Source organism: Oncorhynchus nerka, linkage group LG9a, assembly GCF_034236695.1.
Source record: "Oncorhynchus nerka isolate Pitt River linkage group LG9a, Oner_Uvic_2.0, whole genome shotgun sequence".
Classification (NCBI taxonomy): domain Eukaryota; kingdom Metazoa; phylum Chordata; class Actinopteri; order Salmoniformes; family Salmonidae; genus Oncorhynchus; species Oncorhynchus nerka.
In genome coordinates this window covers 17,561,871-17,586,081 of record NC_088404.1, presented here as the reverse complement: position 1 = coordinate 17,586,081, position 24,211 = coordinate 17,561,871, and the positions used below count along the sequence as shown (strand labels likewise).

At 46.9% G+C, this 24,211-nt stretch overlaps 1 protein-coding gene across 1 annotated transcript in view; it reads right to left on the bottom strand.

Moving 5' to 3' along the window:
* Positions 1 to 284: 284 nt before the first annotated feature.
* LOC115124429 (cystic fibrosis transmembrane conductance regulator-like) overlaps positions 285 to 24,211 on the bottom strand; it is an 88,220-nt gene continuing 64,293 nt past the window's right edge. The window contains exons 19-29 of the mRNA XM_065022377.1: positions 23,307 to 23,593; positions 22,986 to 23,065; positions 22,565 to 22,715; positions 14,567 to 14,794; positions 13,605 to 13,705; positions 11,434 to 11,658; positions 9,675 to 9,830; positions 7,403 to 7,492; positions 5,005 to 5,177; positions 2,934 to 3,039; positions 285 to 1,526 (exon numbers count right to left, since the gene is read on the bottom strand). Of these exons, the coding sequence (XP_064878449.1) occupies positions 1,311 to 1,526; positions 2,934 to 3,039; positions 5,005 to 5,177; positions 7,403 to 7,492; positions 9,675 to 9,830; positions 11,434 to 11,658; positions 13,605 to 13,705; positions 14,567 to 14,794; positions 22,565 to 22,715; positions 22,986 to 23,065; positions 23,307 to 23,593 (1,813 nt within the window). The 3' untranslated portion in view covers positions 285 to 1,310. The remainder of the gene's footprint in view (positions 1,527 to 2,933; positions 3,040 to 5,004; positions 5,178 to 7,402; positions 7,493 to 9,674; positions 9,831 to 11,433; positions 11,659 to 13,604; positions 13,706 to 14,566; positions 14,795 to 22,564; positions 22,716 to 22,985; positions 23,066 to 23,306; positions 23,594 to 24,211) is intronic.

Sequence of the window (24,211 nt, the reverse complement as noted above, 5' to 3'; positions counted from 1 at the left end):
AATTACTTTAGAGAGTGGAATAACTATGATTTAAATGGTTTCTCTGTCCAGATCGGTTTACACTTGTAAGATATCCAGACACAATGTGTATCTGACTACATCCGGAGGTGGGCAAGATGATCTGATCACGATCGGATCACAATGTGTCTTTTGATTGTCTACAACTGTCAAAAAATATGGGCACAATCAGAATGTGGACAAGATCAGGACAAATGGCGCAAGTTAGAACCAGGTATAAAATGGGCTAGATGGTATCCAGGACCAGAGGAGAAACACTTGTCTTACCAATGACCACTCACAAACTTTTTAAAAATCGTTTTACTGGAAATATAATCAATTGAAAACAAAATATTCTTGATTCTGGAAAAACAAAACACGTCGTTTATACATTTTTGGACATGTGTCCCTTTCCTATGAATAAGAAATAGCTTTGTTTTTTTCATTTACACTGTAAAAAACTCTGCCATTGTCACAGTTAGAATTCAGTCTGACCAGTGACCACAGTAACAAAGGACGCTTGACAAATCACATTTAAAAAAGCGGGTTTCTTTTTTCTTTCTTTTTTTGCATTTGATCATTTATTTTCCTTGCTATTAACCCGCCAGACCACCATGAAAAAACTAAAGAGTACCTCAGGTTTCTTTAAAGTGCATACAAATAGAACAAATAAGGCTACTTCAGGTGAATCATTTGTCCATAGCATCACCCATCATTCTCATTCCTGTTTTGTGTATTTACAGCTTTGAATATAAGTTGCCCTGAGGCACTAACCTTAAGCATTGAGAGGGAAACAAAACTCAGATCAGTGTCTGTGGGCAACTTCATCGTACTCTGTATTTACAGGCAGCTTTCCATTGGGGTTAGGGACCCTATAACTTTACAAACTTGGCCAAAAAGTATGGGCTTATATTCAAACAAAACTAGCATCCCAATGTTATTAAAATTCAACAAAACCTCCCTCTGGAAACACCTGGATGGTGTTTTTGACTGAACAGAGCCATACCTGTACCAATAAGGACCCGCCAAAGAAAGGGACAGACCACATCTCACATTCACACTGTTATCATCTACATTAAAAGGAACTTGGCTCTTTTTCCGTTTGTCTTTTCACAACTCCTTGCATCCTATCTCCTTACCTCCGTCTCAACCATATTGGAGGAGAAGGTCCAAGGTCCCTCCTCCCAGGCCTACTTCTCCAATGTGTTTTGAAAAGGAGTCGAGGAGAGAGGATGCAAGGAAACGAGGAAAGTTCAATTGAGAAAGAGCATTTCAGAAGACAAAATGTCATCCAGTTAGTCAGGTGCTCCTCCTTACAGACGTGTGTCCTGGACCTCGTCCTCAGCCTCCTCTTGCAGGGCGGTGATCTTGGGCTGCTGGGATTGAGGGGGTCGCTTGCTGGAGTTGAGGCGATGCAGGGGGAAGAGTTTGAGGCGCTCAGCAGCACTTATGGCCTGCTTCAGGTGGCTGGTCTCGTTCAAAAGCTTTTGAATAGAGTCATACCGCTTCATAGAACTGCCCTCGATCATCTGGAGGGGAGGGAGGTGGCACAGTGGTTAAGGGTGCTGTAATGCAGCACCAGCTGCGCCACCAGAGACTCTGGGTTCGCGCCCAGGCTCTGTCGTAACCGGCCGCGACCGGGAGGTCCGTGGGGCGACGCACAATTGGCCTAGCGTCGTCCGGGTTAGGGAGGGTTTGGCCGGTAGGGAAATCCTTGTCTCATCGCGCACCAGCGACTCCTGTGGCGGGCCGGGCGCAGTGCGCACTAACCAAGGTTGTGAGGTGCACGGTGTTTCCTCCGACACATTGGTGCGGCTGGCTTCCAGGTTGGATGGCGCTGTGTTAAGAAGCAGTGCGGCTTGGTTGGGTTGTGTATCGGAGGACGCATGACTTTCAACCTTCGTCTCTCCCGAGCCCGAACGGGAGTTGTAGCGATGAGACAAGATAGTAGCTACTACAACAATTGGATACCACGACATTGGGGTAAAAACAAAACTGTGTTTTTTGTATACAAAAACAACAATTGAAATATCACATTTTATTATTATTTAAGTATTCAGAGCCTTTACTCAGTACTCTGTTGAAGCACCTTTGGCACCATTACAGCCTCAAGTCCTCTTGGGTATGACGCTACAAGGTCATTATGGGGTATTGTGTGTATATTGATGAGGAACATTTTTTATTTAAGCAATTTTAGAATAAGGCTGTAAAGTAAATCAAATGTGGAAAAAGTGAATAGGTCTGAATACTTTCCGAATGCATTGTATGTCACTGTGCCTGCCTTGTCATGCTCTCTGCTTCTGTGAACACAAACTAAGGTCACTTATATTTCACACACACACACACACACACACACACACACACACACACACACACACACACACACACACACACACACACACACACACACACACACGCATGCGGCCCACACCATGCCCTAAGTCCCTCAAACTCAACTCTGGACCTCGAAGCCAGTTCCATTGCTTTTTTTCATTGTTTCCCTTTAAGCAGGAAGTGATTTAGACCTGGCACACCAGATGTATGTAATTAATGATGAGGTAGAAAGGAAAAGCAGCAGGCTCCAGACCTCATAGGGTAAGAGTTGAATAGCCCTGCCCTATATCATGGGACACCGTTAATCAAATAAGTGATTTACTCTGAGGCTAACAAATGGCGATGCCCTGATAGAAGAATTTAATTACACTAAAATGGAGGATAGATGATTTAGCTGGTGATTGGTGCTCTATTCTCAGCTCCAACAGGGAAATACTAAAGCATTTTAATGGAAGCGATGGGGGGGTAACGAAGGGGAAAACCTCATGCTTAAAGGGGGATTGTGTGTGTGTGTGTGTGTGTGTGTGTGTGTGTGTGTGTGTGTGTGTGTGTGTGTGTGTGTGTGTGTGTGTGTGTGTGTGTGTGTGTGTGTGTGCACTAACCAGGAAGGACTGGCACTCCAGCAGTGGTTCCACTCTGTGTTCTGACAGTATGACTGTACAGTTGGAGAAAGACTGTTTCAGCGTCTTCCTCAGGACCTGCAATGTTCTGTCAACCAGAAAAACATTTTTACACAACCATTAGACAACGTTCTTCTGTCAATCATACACAAAACAGAGAGTAGACAAAAAAGAACCACAGAGTTTAACGATAGGCCTACATATCACACACACACACACACACACACACAAACACACACACACACACGCACGCACGCACGCACGCACGCACGCACGCACAGACAGACAGACAGACAGCATCAGCATTTGTGGGTTCGATTAAAGGCTCAAAATGCCCAGAAACAAATAACTTTCTTCTGAAACTCGTCAGTCTATTCTTGTTTTGAGAAATTAAGGCTATTCCATGCGAGAAATTGCCAAGAAACTGAAGATCTCGTACAACGCTGTGTACTACTCCCTTCACAGAACAGCGCAAACTGTCTCTGACCAGAATAGAAAGAGAAGTGGGAGTCCCCGGTGTACAACTGAGCAAGAGGACAAGTACATTAAGGTGTCTATTTTGAGAATCAGACACCTCACAAATCCTCAAATGGCAGCTTCATTAAATAGTACACACAAAACACCCGTCTCAACGTCAACAGTGAAAAGGTGACTCCGGGATGCTGGCCTTCTAGCAGAGTTGCAAAGAAAAAAACATACCTCAGACCGGCCGATACAAAGAAAAGATTAAGATGGGCAAAAGAACACAGACACTGGACAGAAGAACTCTGCCTAGAAGGCCAGCATCCCGGAGTCGCCTCTTCACTGTTGACGTTGAGACTGGTGTTTTGCAGGTACTATTTAATGAAGCTGCCAGTTGAGGACTTGTGAGGTGTCTGTTTCTCAAACTAGACACTAATGTACATTCTGGGTAGAGACAGTTTGCACTGTTCTTTGAAGGGAGTAGTACACAGCATTGTATGAGATCTTCAGTTTCTGGGCAACTTCTCGCATGGAATGGCCTTCATTTATCAGAAAAATAATAAACTGCCGAGTTTCAGAAGAAAATTCTTTGTTTCTGGACATTTTGAGCCTGTAATCAAACCCACAAACGCTAATTCTCCAGATACTCAACTAGTGTAAAGGCCAGTTTTATTGCTTCTTTAATCAGGACAACAGTTTTCAGCTGTGCAAACACAATTGCAAAAAGCTTTTCTAATGATCAATTAGACTTTAAAAATTATAAACTTGGATTAGCTAACACAACATGCCATTGGAACTCAGGAGTGATGATTGCTGATAATGGGAGTCTGTACGCCTATGTAGATATTCCATAAAAAATCTGCCGTTTCCAGCTACAATAGTCATTTACAATATTAACAATGTTTACACTGTATTTCTGATCAATTTTATGTTATTTTAATGGACAAAAAAATGTGCTTTTCTTTCAAAAACAAGGACATTTCTAAGTGACCCCAAACTTTTGAAGGGTGTATATATAGTGTGTATAAACGGGGCAGCAGGTAGCCTAGTGGTTAGAGCGTTGGGCCAATAACTGAAAGGTTGCTAGATCCAATCCCTGAACTGACAAGGTGAAAATCTGTCATCTGCCCCTGAACAAGGCAGTTAACCCACTGTTCCTAAGTCTTCATTGTAAATAAGAATTTGTTCTTTGCTGACTTGCCTAGTTAAATAAAAAATCTAAATAAAAAAAATCGAAAACACACATTCTCTCTTTCTCCCTTTACGTACACATTTCCCCGTCTCACCCTACAAACTCCTCCCGTGAGCCCACTAATGTGCACTTCCTGCTGAGGTTAAGATGAAAGCAGCAGGTTTGAAGTTGACCAGCGTCATCAACAACCACTAATTCACTCATTACAGGCCCCATTTAGCGTAAAGTCCTGTGTCGGTACGTGTGGTTACATACTGTACGTACCCACACATCCAATGACAGTTACGGTAAGTCCTGGAATTGTCACCATATGCAGTGAGACACTCAAACACACACACACATCTCAACACCACCCACGTCTCTCTCTCTCCTCCTCATCCTCCCTCCCTCTTCCCTTACATGGGGTCGAGGTAGGCGCTGGGTTCGTCCAGCAGCAGTATGCGGGCCTTGCTGAGGATGGAGCGGGCCAAACACATGAGCTGCTTGTGTCCGTTACTCAGGACATAACCCCCGTCCTCCAGCTGGAAGTCCAGCTTGTCTGGGAACTGCTCTATCACGGACTTCAGACCCACCTGGACGACACATAGGACAACAGGAAAACAGGAAAAATCAGTCAGTCAATCAATCAAACAAACAAACAATGAAATGTACCGACTCATTGATTCATATGTGGTATATGTGTATCCCCTGTTGAAGAAAACTACCTACAGGGGACATATGCAGGGCAGAACAGATCAGGTGACCTGGAGGGTGGAGTCATTTTCATCTGATGTGGAGTTCAGGTTAATACTATGTGTTTGGAAAGGTCCTCCACCTTCATTTTAAAGGAGTTGAAACAAATACGGTATGTGCATTGGGCGATCTATGATGTCATGTTGCTCTCCTATACATGACATCATAGATTGTCAAACCTTCAAAAAATGAAGGTGGTGGACCTTTCAAAACACATAGTACTAACCTGAACTCCACATCAGACATGACATCAGCTATGGTCAGAGTCTCGTGTGAGTCTCCTGGCTGTGCTTGCTATACAACCACCACTGTGGTGTGTTTATGGTGGCTTCGTCAGTGCCCCGCTCCACACACATGTACACAGCAACACATTAACATCAGCATAGCATGTTGGAATGAGGTTACTGCTGTATGGAAGGAAGCGGATCAGTGTCCCTCTCTGCAGCGTACAGACAGACACACAGACAAACGGGATGTTTGTCTGTGTGGGATGTGGACATGAAGCTAGGATTAGGGTTGAACCGGGATGTGGACGTGAAACTAGGGTTAGGGTTGTGGTTGAGGCTAGGGTTAGGGTTAAACCGGGATGTGAACATGAAGCTAGGGTTAGGGTTGAGGGTTAGGTAAGGGGACTGAGGTCTGTTACCCTCAAGAGGGACAGAGTGTACAGGCACATAGGGACTTGACCAAATGATTGTATTAATCACTAGTTAAAAGAAACCACTTCTACAAGCTGTTAAGAGTGTATGGCTGGGGGTCTCACAGAACGCTCCAAACTTCTGACAGAAGCAACAGAGTGCTCTGTAGTGTTTATAAAGGGCCACTAGATGGCATTTTATAGCCACAGGTAGGCCCAAATGCATGAAGCTCATTACTGTACATGTTCAGGAGCTGTGTAAATATAGCCCAATATAAGGCCTTTTTGGTGGGAGAAGAGACCACCACAGAATCCAAACCTCATATATATATATATATATATATATATATATATATATATATATATATATAGACCCTTAAATAAATAATAAATAAATAAGTATTGTAATTTATAAAGTTATAAGTGCTAATATGGCCAAATCAAGTGCATTAAGGGAAGGGTAGTAAATGCTAACAAAGCCTCCCTTATATAGAAAAATAAGGTTGTGAATAGGGTTAGGGTTCATCCGGGATGTGGACATGAAGCTAGGATTAGGGTTGTGGTTGAGGGTTAGGGTTCATCCGGGATGTGGACATGAAGCTAGGATTAGGGTTGTGGTTGAGGGTTAGGGTTCATCCGGGATGTGGACATGAAGCTAGGATTAGGGTTGTGGTTGAGGGTTAGGGTTCATCCGGGATGTGGACATGAAGCTAGGATTAGGGTTGTGGTTGAGGGTTAAACCGGGATGTGGACATGAAGCTAGGATTAGGGTTGTGGTTGAGGGTTAGGGTTAAACCGGTATGTGGACATGAAGCTAAGATTAGGGTTGTGGTTGAGGCTAGGGTTAAACCGGGATGTGGACATGAAGCTAGGATTAGGGTTGTGGTTGAGGGTTAGGGTTAAACCGGGATGTGGACATGAAGCTAGGATTAGGGTTGTGGTTGAGGGTTAGGGTTAAACCGGTATGTGGACATGAAGCTAGGATTAGGGTTGTGGTTGAGGGTTAGGGTTAAACCGGTATGTGGACATGAAGCTAGGATTAGGGTTGTGGTTGAGGGTTAGGGTTAAACCGGTATGTGGACATGAAGCTAGGATTAGGGTTGTGGTCGAGAGTTAGGGTTCATCCGGGATGTGGACATGAAGCTAGGATTAGGGTTGTGGTTGAGGGAAAGGGTTAATCCGGGATGTGGACATGAAGCTAGGATTAGGGTTGTGGTTGAGGCTAGGGTTAAACCGGGATGTGGACGTGAAACTAGGGTTAGGGTTGTGGTTGAGGCTAGGGTTAGGGTTAATCCGGGATGTGGACATGAAGCTCGGATTAGGGTTATGGTTGAGGCTAGGTTTAGGGTTGAGTCAGGATGTGGGCATAAAGCTAGGTTTAGGGTTGGACCAGACACCAGTGTGACTAATGTTAACTTAGTGTCTCACCTCCTCAGCCACCCGCCACAGTTCCTCGTCACTGTGGCAAGCGTGCGGATCCAGGTTCATACGGAATGTTCCAGTCAGGATGAAGATTTTCTGTCAAAGAAAAGAGAAAATTGAGGAGCTGTGTGAGTTGTTTTGTTTTTCAGGGTGAGCTGTGTGAGTTGTTTTGTTTTTCAGGGTGAGCTGTGTGAGTTGTTTTGTTTTTCAGGGTGAGCTGTGTGAGTTGTTTTGTTTTTCAGGGTGAGCTGTGTGAGAGTTGTTCTTTGTAGCCACACTGTACTTGTTGACCAATATGGAGTTATCAACAGTACTTGAAAGTACTGATGTGTGAAATTAGATTAGATTTAGAATGGGCCGCTATCAATCGTACATTGCAAGGGGCAGGGGAAAAATACATGTAATCAGTATGCATTTGAGGACACTTTTCCTGTGGTTCATTTTCATGCTACTTGAGGATGTTTCAGTTGAAAAGCTTGTAAAGCTGTGCTTAATATTAGCTCTTGAGAAATAAATATTTTAGCCAAGCAATAGAAAGCTGGGATCCTCCTCTTTTTAATAGATGCCATCCAAACTCTGTTTTCACACGTGATTACATGCAGTTTAGAAATGTTGTGCAATTACTGGGCTTATAAACTTATTTCATTCCATGCATCAACCAGCTGTTTAAGGAGCTGGCTCTCACTGCACAACAGGTGATATCCTGCTCAAACGCTGTATGCCAGGGCTTTCCAACCCTGTTCCTGGAGAGATACCTTCCTGTTGGTTTTTGCTCCAACCTCAAGAGGTTACTGACCTGATTCAGCTTATCAACCAGCTAATTATTAGCCTCACATTCAACATCCATCCAAATGGCTGCCGTTGTGTTTGGCGTTGAGCTTGAAACAAGATCCACGACAACATGGAATGTTTTAAAATGTTATTTATGCATATCGGGTCCGGGTGGGAAATCACCAGGTTCATTTGGGAACGGGACCTATAACTCCTATCATCTTTTATCCTCGTCCTTCCAATTATTAAAATTAAAACATGAAGTGTTTGATTTGATTGTCGATTGCATTTGCATTAATGTCAGAGTGATTTAATGGACAATAGAGCGCTGAGTACCAGGCCATTAGCAAGTTTGGTAGGCTACTAACGGAAATCAGTGCCATTCATTTACAAACCATAGTTTTGGAATAGGCCTAGTTACCGTGTCTCGACAGTCACGTGGAATTTGACCGGGTCATGAGTCGTGACCTCGGGTATGGCGGTAATACTGTTACCGTAACAACCCTAGGGACTGATGGGCGGTAATACTGTTACCATAACAACCCTAGGGACTGATGGGCGGTAATACTGTTACCGTAACAACCCTAGGGACTGATGGGCGGTAATACTGTCACTGTAACAACCCTAGGGACTGATGGGCGGTAATACTGTCACCATAACAACCCTAGGGACTGATGGGCGGTAATACTGTTACCGTAACAACCCTAGGGACTGATGGGCGGTAATACTGTCACCATAACAACCCTAGGGACTGATGGGCGGTAATACTGTCACCATAACAACCCTAGGGACTGATGGGCGGTAATACTGTCACCATAACAACCCTAGGGACTGATGGGCGGTAATACTGTCACCGTAACAACCCTAGGGACTGATGGGCGGTAATACTGTCACCATAACAACCCTAGGGACTGATGGGTGGTAATACTGTCGCTGTAACAACCCTAGGGACTGATGGGCGGTAATACTGTCACTGTAACAACCCTAGGGACTGATGGACGGTAATACTGTCACCATAACAACCCTAGGGACTGATGGGCGGTAATACTGTTACCGTAACAACCCTAGGGACTGATTGGCGGTAATACTGTCACCATAACAACCCTAGGGACTGATGGGTGGTAATACTGTTACCGTAACAACCCTAGGGACTGATTGGCTGTAATACTGTCACCATAACAACCCTAGGGACTGATGGGCGGTAATACTGTCGCTGTAACAACCCTAGGGACTGATGGGCGGTAATACTGTCACCGTAACAACCCTAGGGACTGATTGGCTGTAATACTGTCACCATAACAACCCTAGGGACTGATGGGCGGTAATACTGTCGCTGTAACAACCCTAGGGACTGATGGGCGGTAATACTGTCACCGTAACAACCCTAGGGACTGATTGGCGGTAATACTGTCACCATAACAACCCTAGGGATTGATGGTACAATAGTTGAGCTGTTTTCAGGTCCTTGAGGGGAGCTGTTTGTAACCCCAAGCGGGGAAATATTTACCTGTGGCACCACTCCGAAGGCTTTTCTCCAGGTCTGTAGTGTGACAGAGTTCCAGGAGACCCCGTCAATGGAGATCTCTCCATCTGTAGAGGCCAGGCGCAGCAGGGCAGAGAGCAAGGTGCTCTTCCCTGAGCCCGTCCTCCCCAACACACCCACCTATGGACAGCAACAAACGTACACTGAGATAAGAATATGTACCATAATTCATTCAGAATATGTACCCAAAATCTCCACGAGCCAGACGCAGCCATTGTCTTCCTTATAGGTCTCTCCCATTAACCTGCTCATTTTCAATAAAGATCTTGATACAACATTGATACTATACGCTACGTAGCATACAAAACTACACTGTGAACTGTGGGAAACTAGAAACCCTCTACTCTCCCTCAGGCTCAGAGCGTCAGTGACAATTAGGCCATTAGCAGGAAGCGTTAGCTAATGGCTAAGCAAAAGTGCTAATGGCTAGATTAAAGTGCTAATGGCTAATCTAGGCCCAATGAGCAAGCCTCCCTCAGGTCTCGTTACTGAGAGCTCTTTCTCTGTAATTACCTCTCAAGACTTAAAAGACGGATAGGAATGAATCTACAGTCGGTTCACCTGAGGGCAGATCAGGCCGTCCACTACATTACATTTGCATGGTAGTAATTTAGCAGACACTGTTATCCAGAGTGACATGTAGTGCATTCATCTTAAAATAGGTAGGTGAGAACAACCACCTATCACTTATAGCAAGTACATTTTCCCTCAATAAATATGTTAGCAGCAAAGTCAGTGCTAGTCTGAAAAGAAGTGCATGTCTATTTTTTTTTTTAAAGATGTAAGGTTTGTGACATTTTCGGAAGATGGCCAGGGACTTCGCTGTCCTGATGTTCCACCATTGGAGTGCCAGGACAGAGAAGAGCTTTGACTGGGGTGAGCGGGAGTTGACCCCACATATGGTGGGAGCATCAGCCTCACACATGCACACACACCTGCACCCATCCCCATCTCCACCCCCATTTCCACAACATCTCCACTCCATCTCCACCCCATCTCCACTCCTATCTCCACCCCATCTCCACTTCATCTCCACCCCTATCTCCACACCCATTTCCGCCCCTATCTCCACTCCATCTCCACCCCATCTCCACACTCATTTCCGCCCCATCTCCACTCCATCTCCACCCTCATTTCCACCCCCATCTCCACTCCATCTCCACCCCAACTCCACCCCATCTCCACCCCATCTCCACTCCTATCTCCACCCCATCTCCACTTCATCTCCACCCCTATCTCCACACCCATTTCCGCCCCTATCTCCACTCCATCTCCACTCCATCTCCACCCCATCTCCACACTCATTTCCGCCCCATCTCCACCCCATCTCCACCCTCATTTCCACCCCCATCTCCACTCCATCTCCACCCCAACTCCACCCCATCTCCACCCTCATCTCCACCCCCATCTCCACTCCTATCTCCACCCCAACTCCACCCCATCTCCACCCTCATCTCCACCCCCATCTCCACTCCATCTCCACTCCATCTCCACCCCATCTCCACCCCCATCTCCACTCCATCTCCACCCCATCTCCACTTCATCTCCACCCCATCTCCAATCCATCTCTACCCCATCTCCACTCCATCTCCACCCCATCTCCACTTCATCTCCACTTCATCTCCACCCCATCTCCAATCCATCTCTACCCCATCTCCACTCCATCTCCACCCCATTTCCACCCCATCTCCACTCCCATCTCCACCCCATGTCCGCCACCTACACTTTGGCCCGCTTCCACGGTGAAGGACAGGTTCTGCAGCACAGAGCGTCCGGCCTCTGTATACTTGACAGTCAGCCCCTGGACATCCATGTGGCCCTGGTTGGGCCAGCAGTCTTGTGCGTGGGGGTTGTCGAGGACCAGGTCTGTGACTTTACCACCACCACTGGGTCTAGGCTCCTCCTGCGGCAAGTCGATGAACTTGAAGACCCGATCTACCGATCGCATCTGCAGACGGAAAAGAGGCCACAGAGAGGTGAGGAAGGGGTAGATGTGTGTGTGTATACATTATGTGTGTGTGACATGAGATTATATAAGTGAGTAGAAACCTGTGGGAATGTGTGCAACGGGGGGGGGGGGGGACTTGTGTGTGTGTGTGTGTGTGTGTGTGTGTGTGTGTGTGTGTGTAAGGAGTAAGTGAGTTCATACTGTAAGTGGGTCAATGTTAGTTTGTGACCTAATACTGTACCCATGACGGTATGTAAGAGTAGTGACCTCCTTCATACTTGTTAATGTGCTATTAATATTAATAGTTATATACTGTCTATTATCACATTAGTGAGTAGTATCAGTGTATGGTAGTATGAGTCAGTCTGGTAGTAATGATTCATTTTCTAAAACAAGGAGAATAAATAAAATGACCTGCACTGTGATAAACCCGTTCAGAATCCTAAGCCTGAATAAAGCTTATATCCACAACAACAACACTGGGGTGTGTGAACTGAATATACACTATTCAATATTTTGACACCTTACCAAACAACAAACAAGACAAGTGGAGTATCCCACTCAAGTAAAAGTAGCCTTTCACACTCGTACCCGTATATACAGGATGAAAACGGCAGATTTTGACACTGATAAGCATCTAAATTGGAACGTAGTGGCTGTACAGTAACCTGCTATAAATTACATCAGAGCTCAGTCTCTGTGCTTCACTGTTCTGAACTTGAGCACCGCACATGACAAGAAGTTTCCCCGATCCCTCTGACTAATTGGGCAACTTTAGAAAATGTTTTTGTTGTCTGAGTGAGGGAAATGCTGTAAAATAAGAGGACTCAATGTATTTTGAAAGATGAGACGTTGAGGATTATAATAAATACTGATTTGATGTCATACAAGCAAGACAAACACCCGTGAGTCCAAATGTGCACTTCACATCATAAAACTCATGTCATATTCAGTGTCAACGTTTATGATCACTATGTTTGATGTACAGTTACCAGATGACATGGCGTCATACCCTGGGTTGTTCTGGACAGAATGAGCCTATGTTTGTCTATTGTGAAGAGAATTTGCAGCAGAACACACACCTGACTCCTTTCTATGCGCACTAGAATTATGATCTGTTTCTCTGAATTGCCGTGTGAAACCCTAACACTGCAAGATCTTATTTTATAACTAGTCATGTTGGCAATAGAACAAGCTTTCAAATGGCGCCCACCTGACCCAGATTGCGATTTATAAAGGGCCATTCTGGGATTTCGTAAACAACAACAGTAATTGTGTGATGGCGAGGATGCCATCACATTTTGTGTTCCAAACAAAACAACTACAAGTGTGCTTTCTCTAGCTCTTCAACGGCACAGCTAGGAGAGCTCATAAAAGCACCTATAATTGAAGACCCTTCTTTGAGTCATACAAGTGCACCAGTTAGTCCTCAAATCAAAATAAAATCAAACTAAATATTGGTTGCATACACATATTTAGCTTTCTCTCTCAAACTCTTGTCATTTTGTTGTCTTATGTTGCACCAACCCCACATTTTCCAGGAATATTCTTATCATGTGACTGAATGTAAATAGATTATTTTCATGTGTCAAAAAGTACAGTAAATGTAAAATGCACATATTAATCAACAGGATTCAGTCTTGGATTCAGTCTTGTGTCAGGTGAACTGTTGTGTCCTCAACTTTGGTGTAATCATTTTCCCATAATCTCCAAACTGTTCCCTTTCAAATTATACAATGGTTGTTCTGTAAGAAACATTTAAATGTATCTCTATCCATATAGGCCAATTCAAACGAGTGTAAAAGGTTCATGAGATTCATATTTGTGTGAGTGTGTTGTGCGTGTTTATATGCGTGAAACTGATAACTGCCTACTGGTAATGTGGTATGTGAATGCAAATAGAAGTCTATCTACCGTGATTGATCAAAACTGTGTGTTTTACATACCAGTCCGTCCACAGTGATGCTGGTGATGACAGCCCATTGGAACGTACCAAGGATAAGCATGGCTAAGGCCACGATGATGCCAATCTCCCCTGGCTTGTCCTCTGTGGAACACACACACACATCACATTATCGTGCCCACTGACGCGCTAGCACACACACACACACACACACACACGGTCTTGTACAGCTAACCTTGTGGGGACACACAATTTCGTCCCATTCAAAATCCTATTTTCCCTAAGCCCTAACCCTAAACCATACTCTTACCCTAACCATAACCCTAACCTTAACCCCAAAACCTAATCTTAACCCTAAACCTAACCCTAGCTTCTAACCCTAGCTCTTAACCCTAAAACTAGCCCTAACTCTTAACCCTAAACCTAACCCTAGCTCCTAACCCTAAAACTAACCCTAACTCCTAACCCTTAACATAATTCTAACCCTAACACTAATTCTAACCCTAACCCTAATTCTAATCCTAACACTAATTCTAACCTTAACCCTAAACCTACTAGAAATAGCATTTGACCTTGTGGGGATGAACAAAATATCCCCAGTTGGTCAAATGTTTGTTCACTATTCTGGTCCCCACAAGTCCCCACACACACACACACACACACACACACACACACACACACACACACACACACACACACACACACACGTCATAGCATACGTCACTGCAACCCCTTGTTATTATACACACACACACACAAACACACAGGTTATCAATGGTCTGTAAAATTACCCCTAGATTCACTACCAACATAAACACTGTGGCCCATTGAGAGATTCTCTATGTCCACGTTGTCCATGAGAAGGCAGGAACAATTTACTCAGGCCTAAAGTAAATATGCAACGCAGTCGGCATCTGTAATATGCCAATCTCCTTTTCAGTTAAATGCTGTATTGGAAATAGCCTAATAATATTAAGTGTGTCTGTCTGTCCGTCCATCACTCACGGTTGGTTCCCACGGCGATGAAGGCTGCGGCGCTGAAGAAGAAGACGAAGATGATGTCACAGCGGAAGAGGAACCATCGCAACGTGGAGAGATAGTGGAACCATATGGCCGTGTGGGTGTTCAGGGCCTTGTGGAACAACGTCTCAAAGTAGCACTGACGCCCAAACGCACGGATGGTCCACAGACCCTTTAGAGAGATGATGAGGTGGGAGAAGATAGGGCTTCGGGCTGGGACGAGGGGAAGAAACAATTAGAGAAAAAAGGGAGTGAGACAAAGAGGGGAGGCAAGTAGAGGGAAATGGAGGGAGAGAGGGTGGAATGGAGGGAGAGAGGGTGGAATGGAGAGAGGTTGGAATGGCGGGAGAGAGGGTGGAATGGAGGGAGAGAGGTTGGAATGGAGGGAGAGAGGTTAGAATGGAGGGAGAGAGGGTGGAATGGAGGGAGAGAGGTTAGAATGGAGGGAGAGAGGTTAGAATGGAGGGAGAGAGGTTAGAATGGAGGGAGAGAGGGTGGAATGGAGGGAGAGAGGTTGGAATGGAGGGAGAGAGGTTAGAATGAAGGGAGAGAGGGTGGAATGAAGGGAGAGAGGGTGGAATGGAGGGAGAGAGGTTAGAATGGAGGGATAGGGTGGAATGTAGGGAGAGAGAGAGGGTGGAATGGAGGGAGAGAGGTTAGAATGGAGGGATAGGGTGGAATGGAGGGAGAGAGGGTGGAATGAAGGGAGAGAGGGTGGAATGAAGGGAGAGAGGGTGGAATGGAGAGAGGTTGGAATGGCGGGAGAGAGGTTAGAATGAAGGGAGAGAGGGTGGAATGAAGGGAGAGAGGGTGGAATGGAGGGAGAGAGAGAGGGTGGAATGGAGGGAGAGAGAGAGGGTGGAATGGAGGGAGAGAGGGTGGAATGGAGGGAGAGAGGGTGGAATGGAGGGAGAGAGGTTAGAATGGAGGGATAGGGTGGAATGGAGGGAGAGAGAGAGGGTGGGATGAAGGGAGAGAGGTTAGAGTGGAGGGAGAGAGGTTAGAATGGAGGGATAGGGTGGAATGGAGGGAGAGAGGGTGGAATGGAGGGAGAGAGGGTGGAATGAAGGGAGAGAGGGTGGAATGGAGGGAGAGAGGTTGGAATGGAGGGAGATAGGTTATAATGGAGGGAGAGAGGTTAGAATGGGGGAGAGAGGTTAGAATGGAGGGAGAGAGGGTGGAATGGAGGGAGAGAGGTTAGAATGGAGGGAGAGAGGTTAGAATGGAGGGAGAGAGGGTGGAATGGAGGGAGAGAGGTTGGAATGGAGGGAGAGAGGTTAGAATGAAGGGAGAGAGGGTAGAATGAAGGGAGAGAGGGTGGAATGGAGGGAGAGAGAGAGGGTGGAATGGAGGGGGATGGAGAGAGAGGGTGGAATGGAGGGAGAGAGGGTGGAATGGAGGGAGAGAGGGTGGAATGGAGGGAGAGAGGGTGGAATGGAGGGAGAGAGGTTAGAATGGAGGGATAGGGTGGAATGGAGGGGAGAAGAGAGAGGGGTGGGATGAAGGGAGAGAGGTTAGAGTGGAGGGAGAGAGGTTAGAATGGAGGGATAGGGTGGAATGGAGGGAGAGAGGGTGGAATGGAGGGAGAGAGGGTGGAATGAAGGGAGAGAGGGTGGAATGGAGAGAGGTTGGAATGGAGGGAGAGAGGGTGGAATGGAGGGAGAGAGGTTGGAATGGAGGGAGAGAGGTTATAATGGAGGGAGAGAGGTTAGAATGGGGGAGAGAGGTTAGAATGGAGGGAGAGAGGTTAGAATGGAGGGAGAGAGGGTGGAATGGAGGGAGAGAGGTTGGAATGGAGGGAGAGAGGTTAGAATGGAGGGAGAGAGGTTAGAATGGAGGGAGAGAGGGTGGAATGGAGGGAGAGAGGTTGGAATGGAGGGAGAGAGGTTAGAATGAAGGGAGAGAGGGTGGAATGAAGGGAGAGAGGGTGGAATGGAGGGAGAGAGGTTAGAATGGAGGGATAGGGTGGAATGTAGGGAGAGAGAGAGGGTGGAATGGAGGGAGAGAGGTTAGAATGGAGGGATAGGGTGGAATGGAGGGAGGGTGGAATGAAGGGAGAGAGGGTGGAATGAAGGGAGAGAGGGTGGAATGGAGAGAGGTTGGAATGGCGGGAGAGAGGGTGGAATGGAGGGAGAGAGGTTGGAATGGAGGGAGAGAGGTTAGAATGGAGGGAGAGAGGGTGGAATGGAGGGAGAGAGGTTAGAATGAAGGGAGAGAGGGTGGAATGAAGGGAGAGAGGGTGGAATGGAGGGAGAGAGAGAGGGTGGAATGGAGGGAGAGAGAGAGGGTGGAATGGAGGGAGAGAGGGTGGAATGGAGGGAGAGAGGGTGGAATGGAGGGAGAGAGGTTAGAATGGAGGGATAGGGTGGAATGGAGGGAGAGAGAGAGGGTGGGATGAAGGGAGAGAGGTTAGAGTGGAGGGAGAGAGGTTAGAATGGAGGGATAGGGTGGAATGGAGGGAGAGAGGGTGGAATGGAGGGAGAGAGGGTGGAATGAAGGGAGAGAGGGTGGAATGGAGGGAGAGAGGTTGGAATGGAGGGAGATAGGTTATAATGGAGGGAGAGAGGTTAGAATGGGGGGAGAGAGGTTAGAATGGAGGGAGAGAGGGTGGAATGGAGGGAGAGAGGTTAGAATGGAGGGAGAGAGGTTAGAATGGAGGGAGAGAGGGTGGAATGGAGGGAGAGAGGTTGGAATGGAGGGAGAGAGGTTAGAATGAAGGGAGAGAGGGTAGAATGAAGGGAGAGAGGGTGGAATGGAGGGAGAGAGAGAGGGTGGAATGGAGGGAGAGAGAGAGGGTGGAATGGAGGGAGAGAGGTTAGAATGGAGGGATAGGGTGGAATGGAGGGAGAGAGGGTGGAATGGAGGGAGAGAGGGTGGAATGGAGGGAGAGAGGGTGGAATGAAGGGAGAGAGGGTGGAATGGAGGGAGAGAGGTTGGAATGGAGGGAGATAGGTTATAATGGAGGGAGAGAGGTTAGAATGGGGGAGAGAGGTTAGAATGGAGGGAGAGAGGGTGGAATGGAGGGAGAGAGGTTAGAATGGAGGGAGAGAGGTTAGAATGGAGGGAGAGAGGGTGGAATGGAGGGAGAGAGGTTGGAATGGAGAGAGGTTGGAATGGAGGGAGAGAGGGTAGAATGAAGGGAGAGAGGGTGGAATGGAGGGAGAGAGAGAGGGTGGAATGGAGGGAGAGAGAGAGGGTGGAATGGAGGGAGAGAGGTTAGAATGGAGGGATAGGGTGGAATGGAGGGAGAGAGGGTGGAATGAAGGGAGAGAGGGTGGAATGGAGAGAGGTTGGAATGGAGGGAGAGAGGGTGGAATGGAGGGAGAGAGGTTGGAATGGAGGGAGAGAGGTTATAATGGAGGGAGAGAGGTTAGAATGGGGGAGAGAGGTTAGAATGGAGGGAGAGAGGTTAGAATGGAGGGAGAGAGGGTGGAATGGAGGGAGAGAGGTTGGAATGGAGGGAGAGAGGTTAGAATGGAGGGAGAGAGGGTGGAATGGAGGGAGAGAGGTTGGAATGGAGGGAGAGAGGTTAGAATGAAGGGAGAGAGGGTGGAATGAAGGGAGAGAGGGTGGAATGGAGGGAGAGAGGTTGGAATGGAGGGAGAGAGGTTAGAATGAAGGGAGAGAGGGTGGAATGAAGGAGAGAGGGTGGAATGGAGGGAGAGAGGTTAGAATGGAGGGATAGGGTGGAATGTAGGGAGAGAGAGAGGGTGGAATGGAGGGAGAGAGGTTAGAATGGAGGGATAGGGTGGAATGGAGGAGGGTGGAATGAAGGGAGAGAGGGTGGAATGAAGGGAGAGAGGGTGGAATGGAGAGAGGTTGGAATGGCGGGAGAGAGGGTGGAATGGAGGGAGAGAGGTTGGAATGGAGGGAGAGAGGTTAGAATGGAGGGAGAGAGGGTGGAATGGAGGGAGAGAGGTTAGAATGAAGGGAGAGAGGGTGGAATGAAGGGAGAGAGGGTGGAATGGAGGGAGAGAGAGAGGGTGGAATGGAGGGAGAGAGAGAGGGTGGAATGGAGGGAGAGAGGGTGGAATGGAGGGAGAGAGGTTAGAATGGAGGGATAGGTGGAATGGAGGGAGAGAGAGAGGGTGGGATGAAGGGAGAGAGGTTAGAGTGGAGGGAGAGAGGTTAGAATGGAGGGATAGGGTGGAATGGAGGGAGAGAGGGTGGAATGGAGGGAGAGAGGGTGGAATGAAGGGAGAGAGGGTGGAATGGAGGGAGAGAGGTTGGAATGGAGGGAGATAGGTTATAATGGAGGGAGAGAGGTTAGAATGGGGGAGAGAGGTTAGAATGGAGGGAGAGAGGGTGGAATGGAGGGAGAGAGGTTAGAATGGAGGGAGAGAGGTTAGAATGGAGGGAGAGAGGGTGGAATGGAGGGAGAGAGGTTGGAATGGAGGGAGAGAGGTTAGAATGAAGGGAGAGAGGGTAGAATGAAGGGAGAGAGGGTGGAATGGAGGGAGAGAGAGAGGGTGGAATGGAGGGAGAGAGAGAGGGTGGAATGGAGGGAGAGAGGGTGGAATGGAGGGAGAGAGGGTGGAATGGAGGGAGAGAGGTTAGAATGGAGGGATAGGGTGGAATGGAGGGAGAGAGAGAGGGTGGGATGAAGGGAGAGAGGTTAGAGTGGAGGGAGAGAGGTTAGAATGGAGGGATAGGGTGGAATGGAGGGAGAGAGGGTGGAATGGAGGGAGAGAGGGTGGAATGAAGGGAGAGAGGGTGGAATGGAGAGAGGTTGGAATGGAGGGAGAGAGGGTGGAATGGAGGGAGAGAGGTTGGAATGGAGGGAGAGAGGTTATAATGGAGGGAGAGAGGTTAGAATGGGGGGAGAGAGGTTAGAATGGAGGGAGAGAGGTTAGAATGGAGGGAGACAGAGAGGGTGGAATGGAGGGAGAAAGGTTAGAATGAAGGGAGAGAGGGTGGAATGAAGGGAGAGAGGGTGGAATGGAGGGAGAGAGGGTGGAATGGAGAGAGAGAGGTTGAAATGGAGGGTGAGAGGGTGGAATGGAGGGAGAGAGGGTGGAATGGAGGGAGAGAGGTTGGAATGGAGGGAGAGAGGTTAGAATGGAGGAATAGGGTGGAATGGAGGGAGAGAGGGTGGAATGGAGGGAGAGAGGTTAGAATGGAGGAATAGGGTGGAATGGAGGGAGAGAGGGTGGAATGGAGGGAGAGAGGGTGGAATGGAGGGAGAGAGGGTGAAATGAAGGGAGAGAGGGTGGAATGAAGGGATAGGGTGGAATGGAGGGAGAGAGGGTGGAATGAAGGGAGAGAGGTTAGAGTGGAGGGAGAGAGGTTAGAATGGAGGGATAGGGTGGAATGGAGGGAGAGAGGGTGGAATGGAGGGAGAGAGGTTGGAATGGAGGGAGAGAGGTTATAATGGAGGGAGAGAGGTTAGAATGGAGGGAGAGAGGGTGGAATGGAGGGAGAGAGGTTAGAATGGAGGGAGAGAGAGAGGTTAGAATGGAGGGAGAGAGGTTAGAATGGAGGGAGAGAGGTTAGAATGAAGGGAGAGAGGGTGGAATGAAGGGAGAGAGGGTGGAATGGAGGGAGAGAGATTGGAATGGAGGGAGAGAGGTTAGAATGGAGGAATAGGGTGGAATGGAGGGAGAGAGGGTAGAATGGAGGGAGAGAGGGTGAAATGAAGGGAGAGAGGGTGGAATGAAGGGAGAGAGGGTGAAATGGAAAGAGGTTGGAATGGAGGGAGAGAGGGTGGAATGGAGGGAGAGAGGGTGGAATGGAGGGAGAGAGGGAGGAATGAAGGGAGAGAGGGTGGAATGGAGGGAGAGAGGGTGGAATGAAGGGAGGTAGGGTAGAAAGGGGGGAGAGAAGAGAAACACAGAAGCATTAGTAAATCACTGACAGGATGTCCGACATAACATCTAGGTACTTCTTGACCAAAATGTACGTAGCTAACGGGTGATGTCAACTTGTTGATGGAATTTAAATTCACATCCTGGCCCCAACCCTGATTTACAGTATGCCACTTAAGTCAGGTGGTGTGATAGGAAAGACCAACCACCCAAGCCAAAGACTGTTCTCTCTGCTTCCTCAAGGCAAGCGGTACTGGTGCATCAAGTCTGACACCAACATACTCCGGAACCGCTTCTATCCCCATGCAATAAGACCGCTAACTCACAGGACCCTACACACTACTCACACTGTTACTCCAACCTACATACAAACACTCACAGAATATGCTCACACACACACATAATATGCACATACATTTATAGTGACTCTACACCCACTCACATACAATCATCATATACGCTGCTGCTACTCTGTTTATCATATATCCTGATACCTAGTCACCTTACCCCTCTACATATCTACCTTTATCGATCCAGTATCCCTGCACATTGTAAATATGGTACTGGAACTGACCCTGTATATAGTATGTTGACTTACTTTATTGTGTTTTTCTTATTTATTAATGTTATATCCTGTGTGTTTCTGTTCTACCTTGTTAATTTTACTACATTGATATTGATTACTGCATTGTTGGGATTAGAGCTTGTAAGAAAGTCATTTCACTGTACTTGAGCATGTGACATTAAAACTGGAAAACATCGGAGTTTGTTGTTTCAGAAGGACATTGTTATGTGAGGAGTTGAAGAAATCTAAAATAGAAGTGCACCAGACAGTATCACAACAATAGAGAGTATATTTTCTCAGGCCACCGTAAAACCAAATCTCTCTTGATGAACCGTGATGTTTCTCACGTATCTCTTACTACAGTCGGACACACAGAGAGACAGGCAGGAAAATGAATGAAAGGAAGGAAGAAATAAACCTGACAGTTTATCTACTCTGATCACAAGCAGGTGAGTGAAACTCTCTCTCTAAGGGGTATTATATGAATTTAGGTGGATTTATATGGATCTTTAAGGTCTCTGCACCAATAAAGGACAAATATAGAACAAGAGCAACATACAACAAGAGAGTGCGTGTGTTTTGGCCTGTTGAGGACAGTGTGTGTGTTTTGGCCTGTTGAGGACAGTGTATGTGTTCTGGCCTGTTGAGGACAGTGCGTGTGTTTTGGCCTGCTGAGGACAGTGTGTGTGTTTTGGCCTGTTGAGGACAGTGTGTGTGTTTTGGCCTGTTGAGGACAGTGTGTGTGCTTTGTCCAGGGGGGAACAGTGATAGAGAAGGTATGTGTTTTGTCCAGTCATGTGTGTTTTGTCCGGTGAGGAACAGTGAGAGAGTGATGCCAGGATGGAGCCAGAGGAAATCCCTGATCGGATTTTCACTCTGACCCCTCCGTGGCTGCAGAAAGGCCTTGTGGCCATCTGTGACACACACACAGAATGACAGGATCAGGAGTGGAGTCAGAATGTCCCGAGTCCCAACACAGATACACACCTTTCTCTCATTATTTCAAACCAACAATTTGGTACAAGTAAGTTACGGGGAATGCATGGAATGTTTGCAGAATGTTGGGAATTGTTGTGGTGAGGGAGAACTCAAGCAATAGTAGCATTATGTATGTAAGCATTATCCCCTATCCAGTCATGTCAGATCAGTGGTTAATCCAAGGCGAGAGGAAGTATCCAATTGTTAAAGGACCACCACTTTCCATCCAACTAAAGGACCCGAGGACAGATTTAGGCATCCGAAGACACCACCCATCCATTATTTTCAAATCAAATCAAAGTTTATTGGTTGTGTATGGGGTTATGGGATCTAAAATCTGATTGGAAGAGAGCTGACCTCCCACTCCGTTATGTCCCACTTCCCCTCCAGCAGACCTCGCCCCTCTGTGCATCCTCTCCAGCCTCCACCCTCTCCTCCCTCAATTCTCTTCTCCCTCCATCCTGCTTTCTTTTATATCCCTTACTTTCTTTGACTCCCTGCCCGGTACAATGTAACTTCTGGAGTTGTTCAAAAAGTGAAAAGTCTGTTCACCTTTCTCGACAGTCGAGATAAATCAAGCACACCTCCTGTATTTGAAAATTCCCCAGCCCCATCCAATAACCCTACAAGTCTCACCCTCAGCTTCTAGTTGTTTCAGCTGTTGTCCGGTACGCAGGAAGTACTTCCTCAGGACCACGAATATGACGGCCAATGGGATCGCGGCGATGAAGATGTACGGCCGCATGATGGACACAGTGAAGATTGCTCCCAACACGATCAGAGTTAACTAGAGGGAAAGAATATGAATAATATAAAATACAGAGCTTTTCATGAAATCAAAAAAACAAAAAACAAAACCCTCAAAACAATAAAAGACAGAGAGAGATAGATTAAGATAGAGAATGGGAGAGAATTTATTTGAGAGAGAATGAGACTGACAGAGCAGCCAGTCACCCACCTGACAGACAGACAGACAGACAGACAGACAGACAGACAGACAGACAGACAGACAGACAGACAGACAGACAGACAGACAGACAGACAGACAGTCACCTACCTGGATGAGGTCAAACAGTACAAGAGGAAGCATGTCGTCGATGGTGGCCATGTCTTTAGTGAACCTGTTCATGATCCGACCTACAGGGCAGAAAAACACACACATGGAATTGACTGCTGCTGAAAGTTAGAGGCATCGACTGGTGGCGGTCGTACTGACTAAGTGACTGATGTACAGGCTGTGAGATTACACAGACAATTGACTGATAAATTAGACATGTATCCTGTGTTCAGATACAGTACCGGTAGATGCATGTACATATGTATCTCTAGCTGATACATAATCCTTGGTTAAGCCAGGGGTTTCAGCAGTGGGCCTCACCTGTTTTCATAGTGTTGAGTACAGCCATGGGGGCCCTGAGCACAGCAGTGAGCATCTGTTCATGCAGCCTCTTGGACACGGTCAGTAAGGTGTGGACCAGTGGCAGGCCTCTGAAGAACCCCAGCGCCAGAACGCTCTCCGACGTCGCCACGTAGATGTAGATGATGTAATAGGCGCTGGTTGGCGTGACGATGACTGACTGTTGGACGGCAGGTGACGAGGCGTTGGAGTGTTGTTGGTCTACGTAGTTAGGCGCCGATGGGTTGGCCTCCTCTGTCCAGATCTTACTGAGAGGGAAAGAAGAGAGTACAATGGTTACAACAGTATCTGAACCGTGTTTTCTTCTAAATATATATATTTTCAACTGCTCTTTTGTTTGAGTACTTTGCGTTTAGCGGTTTACATGTGATCAGGCTGATCTGAGCTGTTTACGTGTACAACACACAACGCATCACCGGGGGCAAACTACCTGCCCTTCAGGACACCTACACCACCTGATGTCACAGGAAGGTCAAAAAGATCATCAACAACCACCCGAGCCACTGCCTGTTCACCCCGCTATCATCCAGAAGGCGTGGTCAGTACAGGTGCATCAAAGCAGGGACCGAGAGACTGAAAAACAGCTTCTATCTCAGGCCATCAGACTGTTAAACAGCCATCACTAACATTGAGTGGCTGCTGCCAACATACTGACTCAAATCTCTAGCCACTTTAATAATGAAAAATTGGATGTAATAAATGTATCACTAGCCACTTTAAACAAAGCCACTTTATATAATGTTTACATACCCTACATTACTCATCTCAGATGTATATACTGTACTCTATACCATCTAATGCATCTTGCCTATGCTGTTCGGCCATCGTTCATCCATATATTTATATGTACATATTCTTATTCATTC